Source organism: Rattus rattus, chromosome 2 (genome assembly GCF_011064425.1).
Source record: "Rattus rattus isolate New Zealand chromosome 2, Rrattus_CSIRO_v1, whole genome shotgun sequence".
NCBI lineage: Eukaryota > Metazoa > Chordata > Mammalia > Rodentia > Muridae > Rattus > Rattus rattus.
The window spans coordinates 62,317,124-62,334,573 of NC_046155.1; the positions used below are offsets into that span (position 1 = coordinate 62,317,124).

At 48.8% G+C, this 17,450-nt stretch overlaps 1 protein-coding gene across 1 annotated transcript in view; it reads right to left on the reverse strand.

Annotated features, from left to right (window-relative positions):
• Positions 1 to 17,450, reverse strand: part of Inpp5a (inositol polyphosphate-5-phosphatase A) — a 181,229-nt gene that overhangs the window by 39,001 nt on the left and 124,778 nt on the right. The window contains exons 6-8 of the mRNA XM_032892357.1: positions 16,491 to 16,594; positions 10,645 to 10,697; positions 9,152 to 9,271 (exon numbers count right to left, since the gene is read on the reverse strand). Of these exons, the coding sequence (XP_032748248.1) occupies positions 9,152 to 9,271; positions 10,645 to 10,697; positions 16,491 to 16,594 (277 nt within the window). The remainder of the gene's footprint in view (positions 1 to 9,151; positions 9,272 to 10,644; positions 10,698 to 16,490; positions 16,595 to 17,450) is intronic.

Below are 17,450 nucleotides of genomic sequence, written 5' to 3' on the forward strand. Positions count from 1 at the left end.
CACAGGTTCACGTGTGGGACAGTAGAAGCCAGGGCCTTCTTATGTCTCTTCACTAGTGTGAGAACCAAACACAACAGACTGCTAAGTGTTGATGTGATGCAAGCAAAGGCCTAGGAAGCAGCACGAAGATGCGGTCCAGGCTGGGCTTAGCCACACCTATAATCCCCGAACTCAGGAGGCACAGGCAGGCAGATCTCTGTGAGTTTAAGGTCAGAGCTAGATCTGGAAAAGCCATGGCCACACAAAGAAATCCTGTCTCGAAGAAAAAAAAAGGAAAGAAAAGAAACCACCAACTATAGAAGTGTATACATACTTGGCTAATCAAAAGGCAAAATCCATGTTAAGGTAAATTATTTCAAAAGCCTATTTCAGATTTAGGCTGAGCAAACTAACTTTAGATTCCTGTGTGTACAGTGAGAGAGGCCTGCGTTAGGGACCATTCCTCACTCAAGAGGTGCTGATGGGCCCTGGCTGGGTCCCACGCTGGGCCTGTGATGACCCAGGAAGGCAATTTCACTGGCAAGTCTTGATTCCTGTAAGACTATCATTAAAAACCTAAACTTTATCATGCTTTCCTGCCCTGCTCTTTTTGATATAATAGCCCAAGCCAATTAATAACAACACCCATCTCTGAAGGTCGCACAGAAGCAGCAAGATAAAGGGGCTGTCACGGCCCAGGCAATCGCCTGAGTGCCAGGCCGGCGGCCCTCACAGCACTCACTTTTAATTTCTACATAGTGCCATTTGGACCAGAAAAAAAAGAGTTGTTTTAAAATTAATTACCTTGTCAGTAGCTATTATGATTAAAAAGTAGGTCCACATCAATATCATGTGCCTTATTCAGAAAGAGAATTACAAGAAGAGCCATAAAAATCAATTTTTTAGGCCTGGAAATGGTGTCCTTGTTTGACAGGTGATTCCAGGATATGACATCCCCACTGGGGGAAGGGTGTCTTTTCTTTATCTGGCCAGGGGCCTTGTTCTCCATCTGAGCACATCAACTCCCATAATGCAGTGGGCTCTGGACTTCTGGAGGAAAGTCACAGTGAAAGCCACCCTTTCAGCTGTAGTCACTTGCATGGCATTTGAACCCAGAGGTGCCTTGGACCTGCTGAGGGTCCCTCTGGTCGCTGAAGCCACAGAGAGCACGACTGTAACATCCCACAGGGCCTAAGAGATGAAACCTGCATGAGGCTGGTTTGCTTTTCCATCCCGAGGAGCTGCAGAGATCTGGAGGTGGAGTCAATCATGACTTGTCAGCCCCGCTACTGAAGTGCGGTGAGCACACTGGTGAACTGGCTCCCTCCCTTTTAGTCTTCAACCAGTCACTGGTACATTAAACCTTTGGCATTATACATTTACTTAACTATGGAGTCTATATAAACTTAGAGATCAACCAAGGTTGGTTTTGTCCCAACTATAGGACAGATCATGTTTCTTGATCAAATAATCTTAAGTAGCCAAAATGACTGATAATATAAAATGGCTAAATTACCCCAAATATTTGAGGGTAGTTTAATTTCCTAAAAGCTTCTCCTCTCCATAAGTCACCTAGTGACCAGCTTCTCACAGGTGTGCTTCAGCCACTGAATAAAAAGTAAGTTCATCCAGCAAAATTAATGGCATGACCAACCTGAAGCTCCCAACCCCTGTGGAGGTGCTGGGGGAGACATGATCTATCCCCATGAGGCATGAAACCCTGGGGACTCTCAATTCAGAGGGTCTGAGAAGTGAAAGAGAATACCTCAGAGGCAAAGCCCTGGCAGTAGTAGGTCCTCAGAACACCTGGCATGGCTTGGGGTAGCTCACAGGTCTAACTGTGCTCAGGTCTAGTCCTAGCAACCATAACATTCCTCATTGACTGGGTTTCCAAGCACAGTACCCTTACAACATGGACACTTTCCTATCTTGCCACCTCATCCCGTTCCTCCAGCAGCAGCCATCAAGCCAGGCTACTCTGAGGCTCCTGGTCCATAGCACCACAGAGGACTGCTTCATGCAGCAGAACAATGACAATCTGGGCCACGTGGTTCTGGTGAATAAGCTACCATCTCAACCCTGGCCTATGAAAACTGATTTCCTCCTGAATGGCAGCCAGCCCCTGCAGGTTTAGCAGGTTTATGGTCCATGAATTCCTTCTAGGGAATGACCCAGGGTCAGTGCATTGGAAAAGGGGCCTTTAAGGAGGTCATGGAGGTTATTAGGTTAGAGGGACCTGACATGACAGGAAGAAGCCCCAGAGTTGTTGCCTTTCTATCATGCAAGGACACGGTGTCCACAAGCCATCTTTAGGGCCTGGCTTGCTGCCCTTAACTTGAATTTCAACCTCTAGAATCACAAGAAAGGAGTCTCAGTTGAGTCCCTTGTCTGAAGCCTTTTGCTGCAGCATCCAGAGCTCCCTGGGACAGTGTCTGTCCCTTGAGCACTAGCTACAGACAAAAGGACAGCAGGACAGGCAGGGAAGACATGGAACATACCTAGACTCTAAGCTACTGGCCAAGGCTCCTTGTAACTTGGACTCTACCTTCTTTCCCAGCACTCCAGGAAAGACTGAAATCACTAGTGGAATGCTAGAGGCTGGGTTATTTCCTTTGGATAGGGATTGGTCTCCTCTCCCATTGGCAATGTGCAGACATTCACTGTGTGCTGGGGCATCCTGGGCCATACCCACACTAGTCTTCTCAACTTTGCCAAAGCCATGGCCCACTTGGAAATAGTATCTCAGCTGCTAGGAGAGCTCTGTGCCCACCATGTACCCTAGCATGAGGATTACAAACCGCACATTTGCACCTCTGGCTTCTCTTCCTAGCACTCATCATTCCTATTTGCTTTCTGAGTATTGGACCTAGACACTGAATGTACTCCCCACCCCACCCCTGCAACACCAAGACACCTCCACTGGGTATAAAGAAGCCACAAGGCTACACAGAAGAGCCTTAGCCTCCTGTTGATGCTTTATTTCTTAGGCATCATCTGGCAGGAAAAACCACAGCTGAGATCTCCAGAAACTGAGCCCCCTCAAGTCTCAGACGCCCATGAGCACTCAAAGCAATCTCAGCTTCACCAGCTGCAGGGAAAGAAAAACTGCGCTGCCTCCCCAAGATTGGCCAGAAGTGGGTAAGTGGGGAAGGCACCTTTTAAGAAGACACTGAGACCCTCTAAAGGGAGGCTCAACAAGAGAATGATGAGGCTCCATCCACCAAGGAGTACCACCAGAGCAGACAGAATGCTGCAGATGCAGGCTGAGTGTCAGGAGGCCGTCACAGCACTCCTCAAGCATGGCTACTGGCACTCGCATGCACAGAACTAAACTACACATGTGTGATGATCTAAGCCTGAGGCACGGAGAATAAAGAGATGTGCGCTCTCATTAGACAGACACAGTGAAGCATGCAGTAGAATGCAGACACTGCGTCCAGGTGGCACTGTGCAGCCACACAGGCTCAGGACACAGACACAGGGCACCAACGGTCCCTTACTTTGCTTTATTTCTTCAGAAGAGGGAAGAGGAGGGCAAAATGCACATGCCTACCACTGAGCAGAGCTGGGTGCTTTTCCATCAGAGTTCTACACGCTTTGGGGTGCCTGAATCCATCTTTGTAAAATGAAGGGCATACTGCAAATTTCATCAGTCACCTGAGACACTGGCCTCAGCCTCAGTTCACTCAACTGCAACTGGACTTGACATGTTCTAGCCTCCGTGCTCCCAATGGAACTCCTGGCAATGCTGGCACAGGCCTTGGGGTTTCAGGCTGAGGATTCACACAGCAAGCCTCATTCACTATGGGAAGTCTGTGCTGTGTAGGGTGAGCTCCGAACAGTGGGTGACCTGAGGCCTCCATAGGCACAGCCCACAGAGACACCTGCACTCCTTCTCCAGGGCAGTGCGCAGTAAATGAGGTGCAAGAAACAGCTCTGTGCGGGCCACAGCAGAGCATTCCGGGGTGACCTAGATCCTTAGCCGGGAGCTCGCCTTTGCCTAGAGACGCAGTGCTTTTCTTCTGCTCACTGAACAGCAAGGCAAGTTCTGGGAACGGCCTAAAGAGAAACATTTAGATTGGAGGGGTCTTTGAGCAGCCTGACAGCTGACGGATGACCATCCATAAAGCGACAAAGAGGGGCTGTGTGGCAGCCGGCGTCACATAGCCTCTCCCTGGGAAACTAATTGCTCCGGATTGTCCAGAGGAACATTATTTTTCTGGCAATCATTTCCTTTGAATGCCCAAAATGAGCATGAAACAACTCTTTTCACTGGACATAAAAGTTAAATGTCCCAATGTTGATCAAATTAACTTCAGCACTGTGACAATGGACTGTGTTTGTGAGAAAATAATGGGGGGACAGAGGGGTGCTTTATGCCAGGGCTTCACAGTTGTAATGTAAAAATGTCTCTGTTGAACTAGCTAGGCCACATTTCAAAGAGGACACTGAAGGCTCCTGTCACTTGGCAGAAAAAAATCTCATTTCATGGGCTGAGCACCCGGGAAGGTTTCAGGGCAGGCTCACAGTTGCTGCCTCAGGGTCCTGGTTTAGTCACCCCAGATGCCCCCAAAGGGCTAACCTTGTGTCAAGAAGAGTATCACATCAGTAACCAGTGCAGGCACCTCCTGGAGCCACAGGAGGGTGGAGGCGTCACAGCATCCCCAGGCTCTAGCACAGATACCTCCATCTTCCTGGGCCTCTGGACCTGCCTGCACTTCTCAGAGCCTGGCACACTCTTTACAACCTACGGGTTTTCTGTTAAAATCCTTCATAGAAGTGTATGGTGGCGCACGCTTTAATCCAAGCAGTCAGATGGCAGAAGCAGGCAGATCTCTGTATATTCAAGGCCAGCCTGGTCTACAAAGCAAGTTCAGACAGCTAGGGCTACACTGCAAGATGCTGTCTCCGGACAAACTAACCCCTCCACACACATACATCCATGTGTACACACACATGACTTTAGGCTAAAGAGTAGGTTCAGTGGTTAAGGATAAATGTTGCTCTTACAGAGGACCCAGGTTTGATTCCCAGAATCCACATGGTGGCTCACAGTCCCAGGAGAGCCAATGTTCTCTTTTGGCCTCCATGAGTACCAGGCACATATGTGATATACATTTGGGCAAAACATTCATACACATAAATAATAAAATAAATCTAAAAAAGTTTAAAAATCTTTCAGTAGTAGATATTTAAGGCTAAAACCTCATAAATTACACAAAAATAGAAACATTACTATCTGACACAATTAGTATTGGCTAGCCAGGCCAGGCATGGTGGCTCACAAGAGCTACTCCAGTACTCAAGCAGCTGAGGCAGGAGAATTGCTGTGCATTCCAGCCCAGTCTAGGTTACAGAGTAAGTTGCTTTTTAAAACAATGACAAAAAAGAAAGAAAAGAAGAAAGAAAGAACAAAGAGAGAGAAGAAGATAAACAATACAAAACAAACCTGCAAAGGAAAAGAAAGGATGGGAAGCAAGGCAGCCCTAGGTGCTTATGCTGGCGTCGGCTCAGTCCCTCACTGGCTCCCAGGTGTCAGGTGTTTGCGTGTGCTGGCTCTAGTGAGGCCAGGCAGGCAGGCAGACATACCACTCACAGCTGAGGCTCTGGAGAGTTGTGTCAGTTGACCCTTGGACTTGCTTCTTTGGCTTATATTAAAATAATCTTGGAGAAAAGTTATGATATACTAGTGCCTTGGTTTTAATAGCATCTTTCTTTCTCTTTTGTGGACAGGGATGCAAGACTGTCCATCCCTGGGTCTAATGCCTTCACCCCCCATCTCAGACGAAGACAGGGACCTACAGGCTGGACAGGGAGATTAAACCAAGAACCCAGCCTCTCTATTCTAGCCTCCTCAGTGTCTCTTGCAGCTCAGTGGGGCCTGCAGACAATGCTCACACGGTTCCCAGTGCTTCTGTGAATACAGCGCTGTTGGTGGCGGTGTCCATTCAAAGGCCAGTACAGCATTGTCCTCCCCAATCAGCACAGTAGAATGCAGTCTGCTGGTGGCTGCCAAAAGGTTAGCCTCCCGATGAAAGGGCGGGCCATTATTCACCACTCCTGCAGAGTGCCCCTTTGTGCCCAGCAGCCCAGCCCTACACTGCGGAGGTCCGGATCTGCGGCTGGCTGAGCTCACCACAGAAGCCATTCATTGGAATGCAAAGATGCAGAAAAGTGGCCCCCAGACCCAGAGGCTGCTTTTTTTGGAGGCTGGAGGCATGGTGGTGTAGGGCAATGACATATTCTAATGCCTTACTACACTGACAAGCTGACCATGGTCACCAGGACTGATGGACATTTGGTCTCTCTTGGCTCCCAGCTCCCTGGGAGGTCCCAGAAAAAGGGCTATGGAGCAAACAGCAGGAAAAACCATACAGACAAGGCCCTTGATGCTGGCTGCTGATTCACTAGCCCAGGAAGGCAGTCCCATGGAGGCAAACACCACTACCATATGCTCCTGTCAGAAGGGAGGCTACAGGGGCCCTACCCAAGACTCTAGCAAACTCCTTGAAATTGAGACATGATCCTGAGGTAAGACATTATCAGCTGAGTGCTATTCTTGGGATCTGGTCTTGATGGGGGCAGCGTCAGCCATTTTTTTTTTTTTTTTTTTTAACTGTAGAAGCTAGTGAGCAACACTGTCATGGTGCCTCCACACAAACATAGCTAAGCAGGGCCCACAGCAGAGAATACTCAAAAGCAGGGCGGGTCAATTGTCGTCAGGAAGAATGATGTGAGGACACCAAAGGTTGAGGGGGCCTGGGCTCATAGACTGTGTGGGAAAGTTAGGCATGGACAGGAACTGGACATTTTGTTGGGCTAAAGCATCTGAACCCACTTCCAATCACCTGAGCTGTATCCCACAGTAAATGCTGAGTGAGGCTTCAGGCCTGGTACAGCACCTGCTCAGCCACCAACCCCAGAAGAAAGAGAGTGACTACATACGGATTTGCAAGACAAGCCCCAGATAGGGGCAACAATAGGAGAAGCATCAGACCCATTTCCCTTATCTGTGGTTCTTCTGCAGGGACTTAGATGATAACTGTGGCACTGGGGGTCTTCTCTTACACTAGACACTGGGAGAAGTCAACAAAGGAAAGGAACCAGTGAAAGGACCTTAGGCTGACCTCTCTTGTGTGATGGCATGGCCTCCAGAGGTCACCAGCCTGGTGCTTATTTAATCGTGGCACAGGAGTGAGACTCTATCTTTTAACTCCTTGTAGAGAGCACTGCTTCAGAGGCACATGAAAGGAGGAACTCATAGACCAAGCTTGCTAATTGCCATTGCAGGCAAACATGGTAGGGGACTCAGTGGTTCCAGCCCCACCCTACAGTGGCACCATGGTCCAAAGGACCCAGCTTTGCTTCTTATTTTAGGGGCACACTTATCTATGGCACAGACAAGCATGTACAAATTTGCCCTGTACAAGCCTCACAACACATGTGTGCATTCACACACACATCATGCTCATACTCATCCAAACATTGTACGTACATACTTATGTACACACACACACACACACACACACACACACACACACACACACACTGTGTAAGGACTTCCCTAGCAACTGTTCTTTGGGACCTGGTCTGATGCCAGGGACCCTCAAGGCACCTCCCTAGGTCGCTGGTGATGCTGGGGCATGCCCTAGGATCTCCTTTCATGAGATTCTTAGTTCGGCCATCAACAACATTCTACATGTCAAGAAGTGGCTCCATGGGTACCCTAGGTAGACTGCTTTTCTTCTGGTTCAAACATCTTCCAAGAAGCCTGGACAGGCTCAGGGAGCACCCTGCCCCCTGCCACTCTTTCTTCCTGACTGAGTCAGGCTTGGCACATCCCAACCAGTGCCTCCTCTCTCAGTGACACAGCAATGACCAAGGACAGTAGGTGATTTGGGAATCACGGAATTCTCTGCTTAGCATAACACCTATACTCATAGATGGCCACTTCTTCAAGAGAACAGATAGGAAGTTCTCTAGGAAAGTGTGGAGAATGAGAGAGTCTAAGGAGAGACCAGGTATAGGCTGGAGGGAGGCTAAGATCTGAGTGGAGGTCAGGATGGGCTGAGGAAAGGAGATAAAAGCCAAGCCAGACAAGAGCCCACATACTCTCACTCTCTGAGCTCAATGTGTTGCCCTGCTCTGGGTTGTTACCAGACCTCTAGGGAACAGTGTAAGTATCAGGAGGAACCAAGACTATTTGCCCGGGTCTGTGGCAAGTGGCTATAGCCAACCAGAGTCGATCTTTCCCTGTCACATGGCAAGAGGATCAACTTGAGGGCTACAAGGAAGGAGAAAAGTCTAGATCTAGCTTCTTGGCTTCAGAAAATGCCTGTCTATAAGTCAGAAAGATACTGGTATCCAGGTCCAGATTCATCCTATCAGTCAGGGCTACCATCTTCTCTGGATGACAGTCTATTAGTCCTGACCCATTCAAGGTCACACAGGTCATCACATACAGATCCTGTAGCCAGGGTGGGTGGGAGCCCCAGCAGAAAGTAGGCAGTCTCTAGCCCTGATAGCCACTAAGGAGGCCACTTCCCTTCGCCAGGCATCATCCTGTGCCCAGGAAGCACACCCAGGCCAGCTAGACAGGAAAGAGACAAAGGCAGGAAGAAGGTAACACATGATGAGCTGGGCAGCAGAGCTTCCTTGAATTGAGTCAAGCTCCACACCCCAGACACTCTGAACAGGCACAGATCTGTGGGAAGGATGCTGCCTGTGGCTAGCAGAGCACCAGAGGTGTCCCACAGTTGTGGTGATTCTGTGATACCATACTGTGTATCTGCGTCTCCCCTACTCACCCACCAATAGAACAGAGAAGGAAAGAGAAACACCTATCCTCAGTCACCCCAGAGTGAACTACAGCATTGCCTCCTCAAGCCAAAAGGCATGAGACCTTCAGTTACAGCTCCAATAAATCACCACAAAGATGGGTACTCTAGCTAAGTGAATACGAGCTGTTTCTCTTAAAAGAAACAGAGAGTATTCTAGAACTTCTGGTAAGCTGTTGACTCATGGGCTGCTCATCCAGAGGGTGCTGTTTGGGATTTACACCCTTCACAGGGCGACATTCCCTAGGGCCACTGTCAAACAGGAAAACACAAACCATGAAGAGCCTCAGAGTAGCCACGGTCATGCTGAGGAGTGGCTAGGGTCCAGCACTTACCTGTCGAGCACATAGCCCAGAGCCTTGTGCCTGACACCCGAGTACACGGAGGGGCTTGTCTCCCAGGCCACTAAGTTGGATGCATCATGAAAAAGATGGATGTTCACCAAGTCGAAGGCACTGTAATGAACAAAGGAAGGGACCTGTTAACCAAGAGCTACAACTCCAGGCTACCCGAAACAGAGCTATGCCTCTCTGCATCCCACCCTCTTCCTCAGTTTTGGACCAAAGTTCTGAGCACCTATCCTTAGTCGCCCCAGCACTGCCTCCCCAAGCCAGAAGGCACAGATCCTTCAGTTACAGCACCAATAAATCATGACAAAGACGGGTACTCTGGCTAAGTGATTAAGAACTGTTCTTAAAAGAAAAAGACAGTATTATAGAACTTCCTGTAGGCTGTCAACCCAGCTTCAAGGAGGAGGATGCTTCTCTCTGAGTCTCTGTCCATAAGAGCCCACACTGCAGGAGATGAACCACTGTTGGGAACCGTGTAAGAGAGGGACACAAAAACAGGTAGAAAACTAGTCCTCCCACTGTCTCTGAGCATGCAGCCTGGGGGTCTCATGCATACAGACTTGAAGAGGCCGGAGTGCGGTCTGCATCAGACTTTCTTCCCAGGCGCTATGAAGACCCTAGCTATCTCTAGCTAGCATGTACCATCTGCTTTGCCAAGTGATGCTTCAGGCTATCCCAAGGGCACATGCTGGCATGGCACATCTTCTACGGAGCACTGGAACTGCACCTCATCATTTCTCTTCAGCAGCAACATGAAGGAGAGCTCCACAACCCAGCCACCAGCTCTGTGCCCTAAGTGAGCCTTCCATACTATGTAGGGAGAATTTGGTTCCTGAGACCAAGGGCAAAGAGCAGCGTGGATGGATGGTCACCTCCTGGATTGGGTTGTGAGAGACTGTAGCTCTTTATCTTAGGAACCCTCTGCTCTTCTCTTCCATGTCCATTCTGGGCATTGTCCTGAACAGCTCTAGGACCAGGACCTTAGCTGAACTAAAGTGATCGGAGCTTAGTCAGTTCTACTTCAGGAGCTGAGAAGTGAGCCCCATGTTTCTGCAGTTTTCAGGTAGACAAGGTGGGCATTACTATGGAGAATGCTCATCCACAGGAAGAACAGGCTGGGATCGGCGAATGGAGCTAGGATGTCTATACCCAATAACATCAACTTGCCGGTCTGTCTTTGCAAAGCTTAACTTTGTGGCCTGGGACCTAATGGGAAGCCTTCCTACCAGGCCAACTGTGCAGTAGGCTCTTGCACACACAGGTTATCCTTGAGGATGGGTAAGAGGTCTCCCTGCTTTCCTTTGCATTGAATGCACAGGAGCCAACACTGTGCCACAGGGCATCACCCATCAGCCAAAAGAGGAGTGATGGGCACTTTGAGTAGCCATGTCCCTGTTCAAAGTGAGTAGTCTGACAACATGTTTGCCACACTCAAAATTCTGGAGTATCAACAGTTAATCAGATGCCATGTAACATACCAGTCAGCAATGCACCACCGCGTCCTGATGAAGCCTTTTCTTGACCATTTGCACTGAAAAGTAAAGGTTACAGTGTGAGCAGCACAGAGAAATGGAAGCCACAGGGTTCATGTGTGCTCACGGCACAGCTAAGGGACATTCCTTACAATGCTTGTTCGCTTGCTTTGGGGACAATGCCTTGCTACACGATCCAGGCTGGCCTCAAACTCATGATCCACCTAACTCTAGATGCCACTCTCAGCAGTGACATAGCGTGCAGTGTTTATGCATATATGGGACAGCTACTAGGCAGGGCAGGTGCTACAGACTGAATGAATGCCCCCTAAATCCTGATATTGACAGCTGACTTCCAATATGATGGGGTTAAGGGGTGGGGGCTCTGAATGGAGATCCTGTCACCAGGGCTGGGCCTTCTTTCAGAGGGGCTTGATGAAGGGAGTCTGGGCCTTTTCATCCTCTTACTGCTTTCTGCCACATTGGAGCTTTATTTGGGCTTGTGGAGGGCAGGTAGCCAGGCCCTACCTTGACAGAGGATACAGCCCTTACCAGATGCTCTGCTAGCTCCTGGTTCCCACACTGCCTGGGGATCCAAAACTGTGGGAAAATAACTTGTTCTGATTGACAAACCACCCAATCCTCAGGCTAGAACTGCTACTGAAGGCTAGACTAGACAGTGGATGGTCATTTCTACCCCATCCGTGTTCTCTATAACCAACCAACCAAACAACCACCATTCAGAGTCTAGGAAGCCCCCGCTTGGTCCTGAAATGACGAAGAAGTAAGAAAAGCAGAGAAAGTGCGAGGAAGGGAAGAGAAAGAGTGGAGCAGAAGCTGGCCTTTGTTCTTGACTGACTACGCTTCGGATACACTGCACATACAGCTGTGCCTCCCGAACTTTTAGTCCCTGCTAACCAAGGCTGCTCATGCAGACACACAAGGGGGCTAGGCTCACCAAACAGTCTGCTGACATTAGTCCTGCCTGTGGGACAATGGCCTTTCCAGCATTCAGGGTATATGAATGCAAGAAGTGAACTTTACATTCTACTTTTATTTTAATTCATACAGCTCCACAGTCGAAAGCCATCTCATTCATCTCCAGCTCACAAAGGGGAGGCAGGAGCAAGAGTCTTATCTCCCTAAGGAGAATACTCCACAGGGTGGGGACCCTCTACAGTGTCTGGTACTTTGTCCACACTTCTTTGCTTGCAAATGTTTGTTGCCATGGCTTGCTGGTCTGGTACAAGGCTTCTGGCTTCTGCTATTCTATCAGTACTGGATCCTCACTGGGACTCCTCTCAGATATCCTGTTAGTACAATGTCATGGAGATCCTATAGTTTTGATCTGTAGGACTGGCCCCTTTGTATACTCTAGTAGTTCATTGATGGGTTAGATGTTGGGTGGGCCAACTCACAGCCTGGATCTGGGCCTGAGAGGTAGCTGAGTTGGTCAGGCCTCTAGCTCTCCCTCTCTCAAGCTCTTGGCCAGCTAACCAGCAGAAGCCCAGGAGCAGGGCTGCTTTCCCAAGTGTTGCAGCCAGTGAGGGACAGGGACAGTTTTCTCACTCTCAAGACCCAAGAGCCAACTCTCCTGCCTACCACAGATGGCAAGGGATGTGGGAAGGGGTGGAGGGCATTTCTATTCCATTCACACCGCCGCCCAGCAGACAAGAGGCAAGGCTGACTCTCCCACACTAATGCCCTCTGACCAGCTCACCCACAACCTTCATTTCTAGGGCCATCCCTACTGTGCTGTAAGCAGGTGAGGGGTAGGGCCAGTTTTCCTGCTTGTTTAGTTTTAAAAATTAAATTCCCATACTGGAGCACTGAATTCAACATCAATTACTAATTAAATACACAATAAAATGAGTTTCTATAACAAACTTGGTAATAATTGCAATTAAGATTTTAGCTAGATATGAGACTTTCTCTGCGTTCTAGGCAAATCTCAAGAAATACAACTGTTAATGTTTGTATAACTCAACAGTTTCATAAACTACAGAAAATATACTGCCTCTGAGGCACACTCCAACTATGACCATTCAGACTTCATTTCCAGCACTGTGACAGAACGGCAAGATGTAGCTAGCTATCACTCAGGGCTACATTCCCACAGCTGACACTCCCAGTGTATCACCTCAGTTTTATCCATATCCTTGGTCTAGACTGGGACACATTTCTGTCCTCTCAAAGGCCAGGGAGCCCTACTTAGCTTCTTCAAAAGACAGTCGTCCTTCAGCATCCCAGTCACCCTTCAGTGACCTGAAAGGAGGTCTGCACAGCAAAGCTTTCCAGGAAGAAAAGAGCCCCAAACTTCTTCAGACAGACAGGAGTCTGCAAAGGGGAAGGAAACTGGGATCCATGCTCCTCAAGGCTCCATTTTTCTGACAACTCGTTCCCTTTTATGATCAAGCATGAACACCGCTACATGGGGCTAGCCAACATATGCGCCCCACCCCTATCAGCAGACCATCAGGTGCCTCTCTGACAAGGAGACTCTAGTGAGGCTTCCCTGACTACCCTCTACACACAGCACACACACATACATGCAAAGGAACAACACATGCACATGTTAACACATACACACATTTGTATTTGTCATGTATTACACACAGCAAACACACATGCATGCAAAGGAATAACACATGCGCATGTAAACACATACACACATCTGTATTTGTTATGTATGGCAAATATTACTTACAATTGTAAGTAGAATTACTACAGGCATAGAGGCAGGAGCCCAGACCATAGCAAAGGCCTTGGAAGGCCTAGAAGTACCTACCTACAAAGCTGTCACCTGGCCATTGCAGATGGGAGGTGGGGCTGAGCTCTGATGGGCTACTTCTAGCAAGCCATATTCATTCCTGACCACCTTCTGAAACCTTCACTTATGAACTCCTCTGAGCCGATGGGAATGGCGAGAATCTCATATCCCTGGGATAGGTGGTGGTACCCAGGCCCTCACAGGGGTTCTCTCTCTTAAGAAGGGCCATGACCACACAAAGAGAACCCACACAGGCCCAGGAAAGCAGCACAGCGCTCACCTCGTGTGGCCTCTGCTCAGTCCCCTGTTAATAGGGTTCCTTGAGCCAACAGATGGATTGCGAATCTAGGCAGCTTCATCTACTGAGAGAGCATAAATCGCAACGGAGAAAAGAGAGGCTATGGGAGGTTATCACCAACCAGCCCCACTGAGGAAGGCCTGCTTGGAGCATTAGTGGAATTAATTCATCTTTCATGGGCACATGCAGCAGGGCCTGTGATCTATGGTAACAACCAATTTCTCACCACGGCCAAGAGGAAAAAAATGACTCGGTCCGATCGACTACACAAATCTGCTTTTTAAAAATGGCCTCGCGTTATCTGGAGTGTTGCTCCCAGAGGCGTCATTTGAAATTCATACTGAGCCAGAAGCACCCATAAATCAGCAGAGAAAGTTTTGTTAGTTTTAGAAGCAGAGGGCCGTCATTATTTGGAATTGCATTATGCCTCCATCACAGTAATTACATTTAGATTATCCTTAAGTGATGGCAATAAAAGAAAGAGAGATCAGTCTTCAACTAATTCTCTCCCCTAAATGTGCTGGGTGCAATGACGGCCTGGCAGAAGGCATTAAGGGGCAAGCCTGGGCGGGGACACTGAGGCTGTGGACAGAGCTATTGCTACGACTTCTGCACTGGAGCCCCAGGCCCTACCCTAAAGGAATACACCATGCTCTGAGAGGTTTTATGAATTAGGAAGCACCACAGAACTGACAGAATACTGGAGCTTGTGGCTTTCACATAGATTCTGTTGCTGTTAATTACTGTGGTGTCGTGGCACAGTTCATGACATAAGGTTGAGGACGTGGAGCGCGAAGACACTCCCCAGTTGAGCCCTCATGCTCCTCAAAGGCCCAGGAGCCAGTGACCTCAGAGCTCTATGGGCCAGCTGATAGGTTCCAGTTCTGGAATTCAGAGTGATGTGAGAATAAGTCAGCAGGGAAGCCACACATGGCTGGGGAGATGAAGGCTGAACACTGGGTTCCTGTGGGGATACCACACGTCTGCTGATATGTCAGAGGTGTGGGAGATGACAGTGCAACTGTACCCATAGGAATTAAACCACAGAGCACAGTGCAGGGCTCATCATAGCATCAGGCACATTTGGGGCTTTTAGAGAGGGCAGACACTGTCCTCAGGAGAGAATACAGTCAGTACCATCACATCTGAGACACAGGGAGTGTATACAATCATTGCTTCACTCACATTGGTTGGGGCCCACATGTCTGTCTCCTTGCCACATGTCTCAGTATTGAGATAGTTTTTAAAAGTATTTAATGGGGGTGGGGGATGCATGGTGGGGAGTTGTCTTAAACACTGACTCCCTAGGGAGTTGGCACATGCACCATGCTTACCTATGACCAAACTACCCATCAGTGCACTTGTCCTGCCCTGCAAGGGAACATCTCAAGCCACAACACATGTGCTGTACTGCCTCAGCCAGCCCTGGCTTCCAGGCCCACTCTAAACTCCTCCAACACCAATCATTTCTACCTGGGCCCTCATGCCCTGGCCATTTTTGAATGAGACATGGCGTGGTCAGTGAGACGCCCAAAGATACCTCTAGGGTAGATGGGATCAGTCCTAAGAGAGCAGAAGCCCAACTCAGCAGTAACTAGTATCTAAAGCAAGGACTATAGCTTTTCCAAGGGAACAAAAATATCCATGGGGTCCTTCTGTGGAAATCAGCAACATTCTGATTCAGTTGTTACATATGAACCACAGAAGACCTTCCCTGCCACCCTCCTCCACCCTTAAGAGGCATGAAGCAAAAGGGCCTAGAAACTGAGCCAGGGCAGACCTGAGCAAGCAGAAGAAAGAGATTTGAGACATCCTTGGCTGAGGGACAATGGATGGGAAAGCCAAGCCACAACCTGACAAGAGGCAGCCCTGATACCTTCATTCAAGGTACAATTACAATGCAAGTTAATAAAATTGGGACCTTGCTACAAGAAACAAACGAACAAACAAACAACAACAACAACAAAAGACTATCTGTGAGCAAGCGTACTATCACACAGTGCAGCCACCTATGAGAGGGAACCATAGAACAGTCCTTGGGTCTGGCTAGACTGTCCTAACACCACAGTAAAGGGGGACATGTGTGAACTGCCAGTAGCCATCAGGGGCTAATTCTTGATCTTCCTACCTTGGCAACTAAAACACTTCCGGTCAGTACATCCAACACCTACTGTACCTCAACACATGAAGGGCAAGATGTCCAAATGAAGTCTGAAGGAGCTACTAAACTGAGTAGAGTCAAAAAAAGCAGCTTTTGGCTTTTAAATTTCTAATCTTTTATCAAGCAGGTACAACTGCTAGCATGTATCATTAAGCCACTAGTTCTGTGTTAGCTGCTGGGTCTTCAATGGCTGTGGCAAGCCAGCGGCCTCCTCCGGGGACTTAGCTCGCACTCCAGCAAGCCCCAAGGAAGGCGAAAGCCTCCCTCCCATGAACAGTGTCTGCACACCATGGCACATAAGAAACATAAGAAACAGCACATCAAGGCACTCCTAGCCACTTTATCTGCCCAAGAGAATGAAGACATTTCCTTCTCTTTTGGGAATGGCTCTCCTGTCTCAAAGTGACATTTTTAGTATAGTGACAACAGAACCTGAGCCCTTACATTCTCTGTGCCCTTACTCAGGGTAGTTCAGATCACCCTGCACTCCAAGGAAAAGAGTCCTGTGGTGGGACAGCTGACTGTAACTGATGACAGCGGAGGAGAGCCCAAACCTACATGGCCTCTGACTCACTCATTCTGATAATCAGTGTGCTGAGGAGGAGGCACCAGTCCTCACACACCTCGGGAAAGTAGTCCTGTGGGAACTTCTCCTTCTCCAGCATGGGTGTGCTCTCCAAAGTGTCCGAATAGATCTCCTTGCCAGTGACTTTTTTATACTTCTTAGCTGGAAAAGACAGAAAGAATGACGTGAGTTAACACCATCAGCGCAGCCTAACAACTAGCCTCATGCTACTGGGGGATGCCATGCTATACCACAGCAGCCCCTGGGTCAGAAGGACGCCTCCAAGCAGGCAAGGGGCCAACTGCTGCTCCAGAGGTGCCTGTGGCTCATAAATTCTTGTTCCATGACCTGGAACCTCACACTCTACTTCATTATCCCCTAAGAGCTCCCAGCCTGCAGATTTACAGGGGCTAATTGGCACCTTCTTTGAAAGCCGTGAATATATTTAAGAGGGCTGTAGAATTACCATTCACTCAGACCTTCACATGAATTTATTTAATAACATTGATTTCCTCTTCACACACGAACGACATCACTCATATTCCAGGGAAGTTTTTACATGAGATGTAGACAGAGACACAGGGCAGGCATTCTTTGGACCTGCCCTGCTAGCAGCTAGCCTACCCATCCAGTACTGACAGAACTGTGGCAGGCCCTAGTCTGAGTCCTTCCACAGGCAGGACTGAGGGAGGCCCTTTCAGAGCACAAGTATCCCACATCCTCACTGATCCATGGGAAGCTCTCAGAGCCCTCACAGGCAAGACAAGAGAAATGCTAGCCCTGCAAGGTGCCAGATGGTTCAGACAACATTTGGCCTTCAGGGCCAGGTCATAGCCCAGTCTTGTTCCCTATGTTACCAGTGCCAGTACCCCAAGATTCCGAGCTAAAATCTCGTGCTGATGGCACATGATGAATATTACAGGGACCAGAAAGTCCATAGGAGCTGTCCTGGGACTGGGTCAACTCTGAGCTGACTGCATCATGGGCCTCCTACTCTATTCCCCAGATTTAAGCAGAT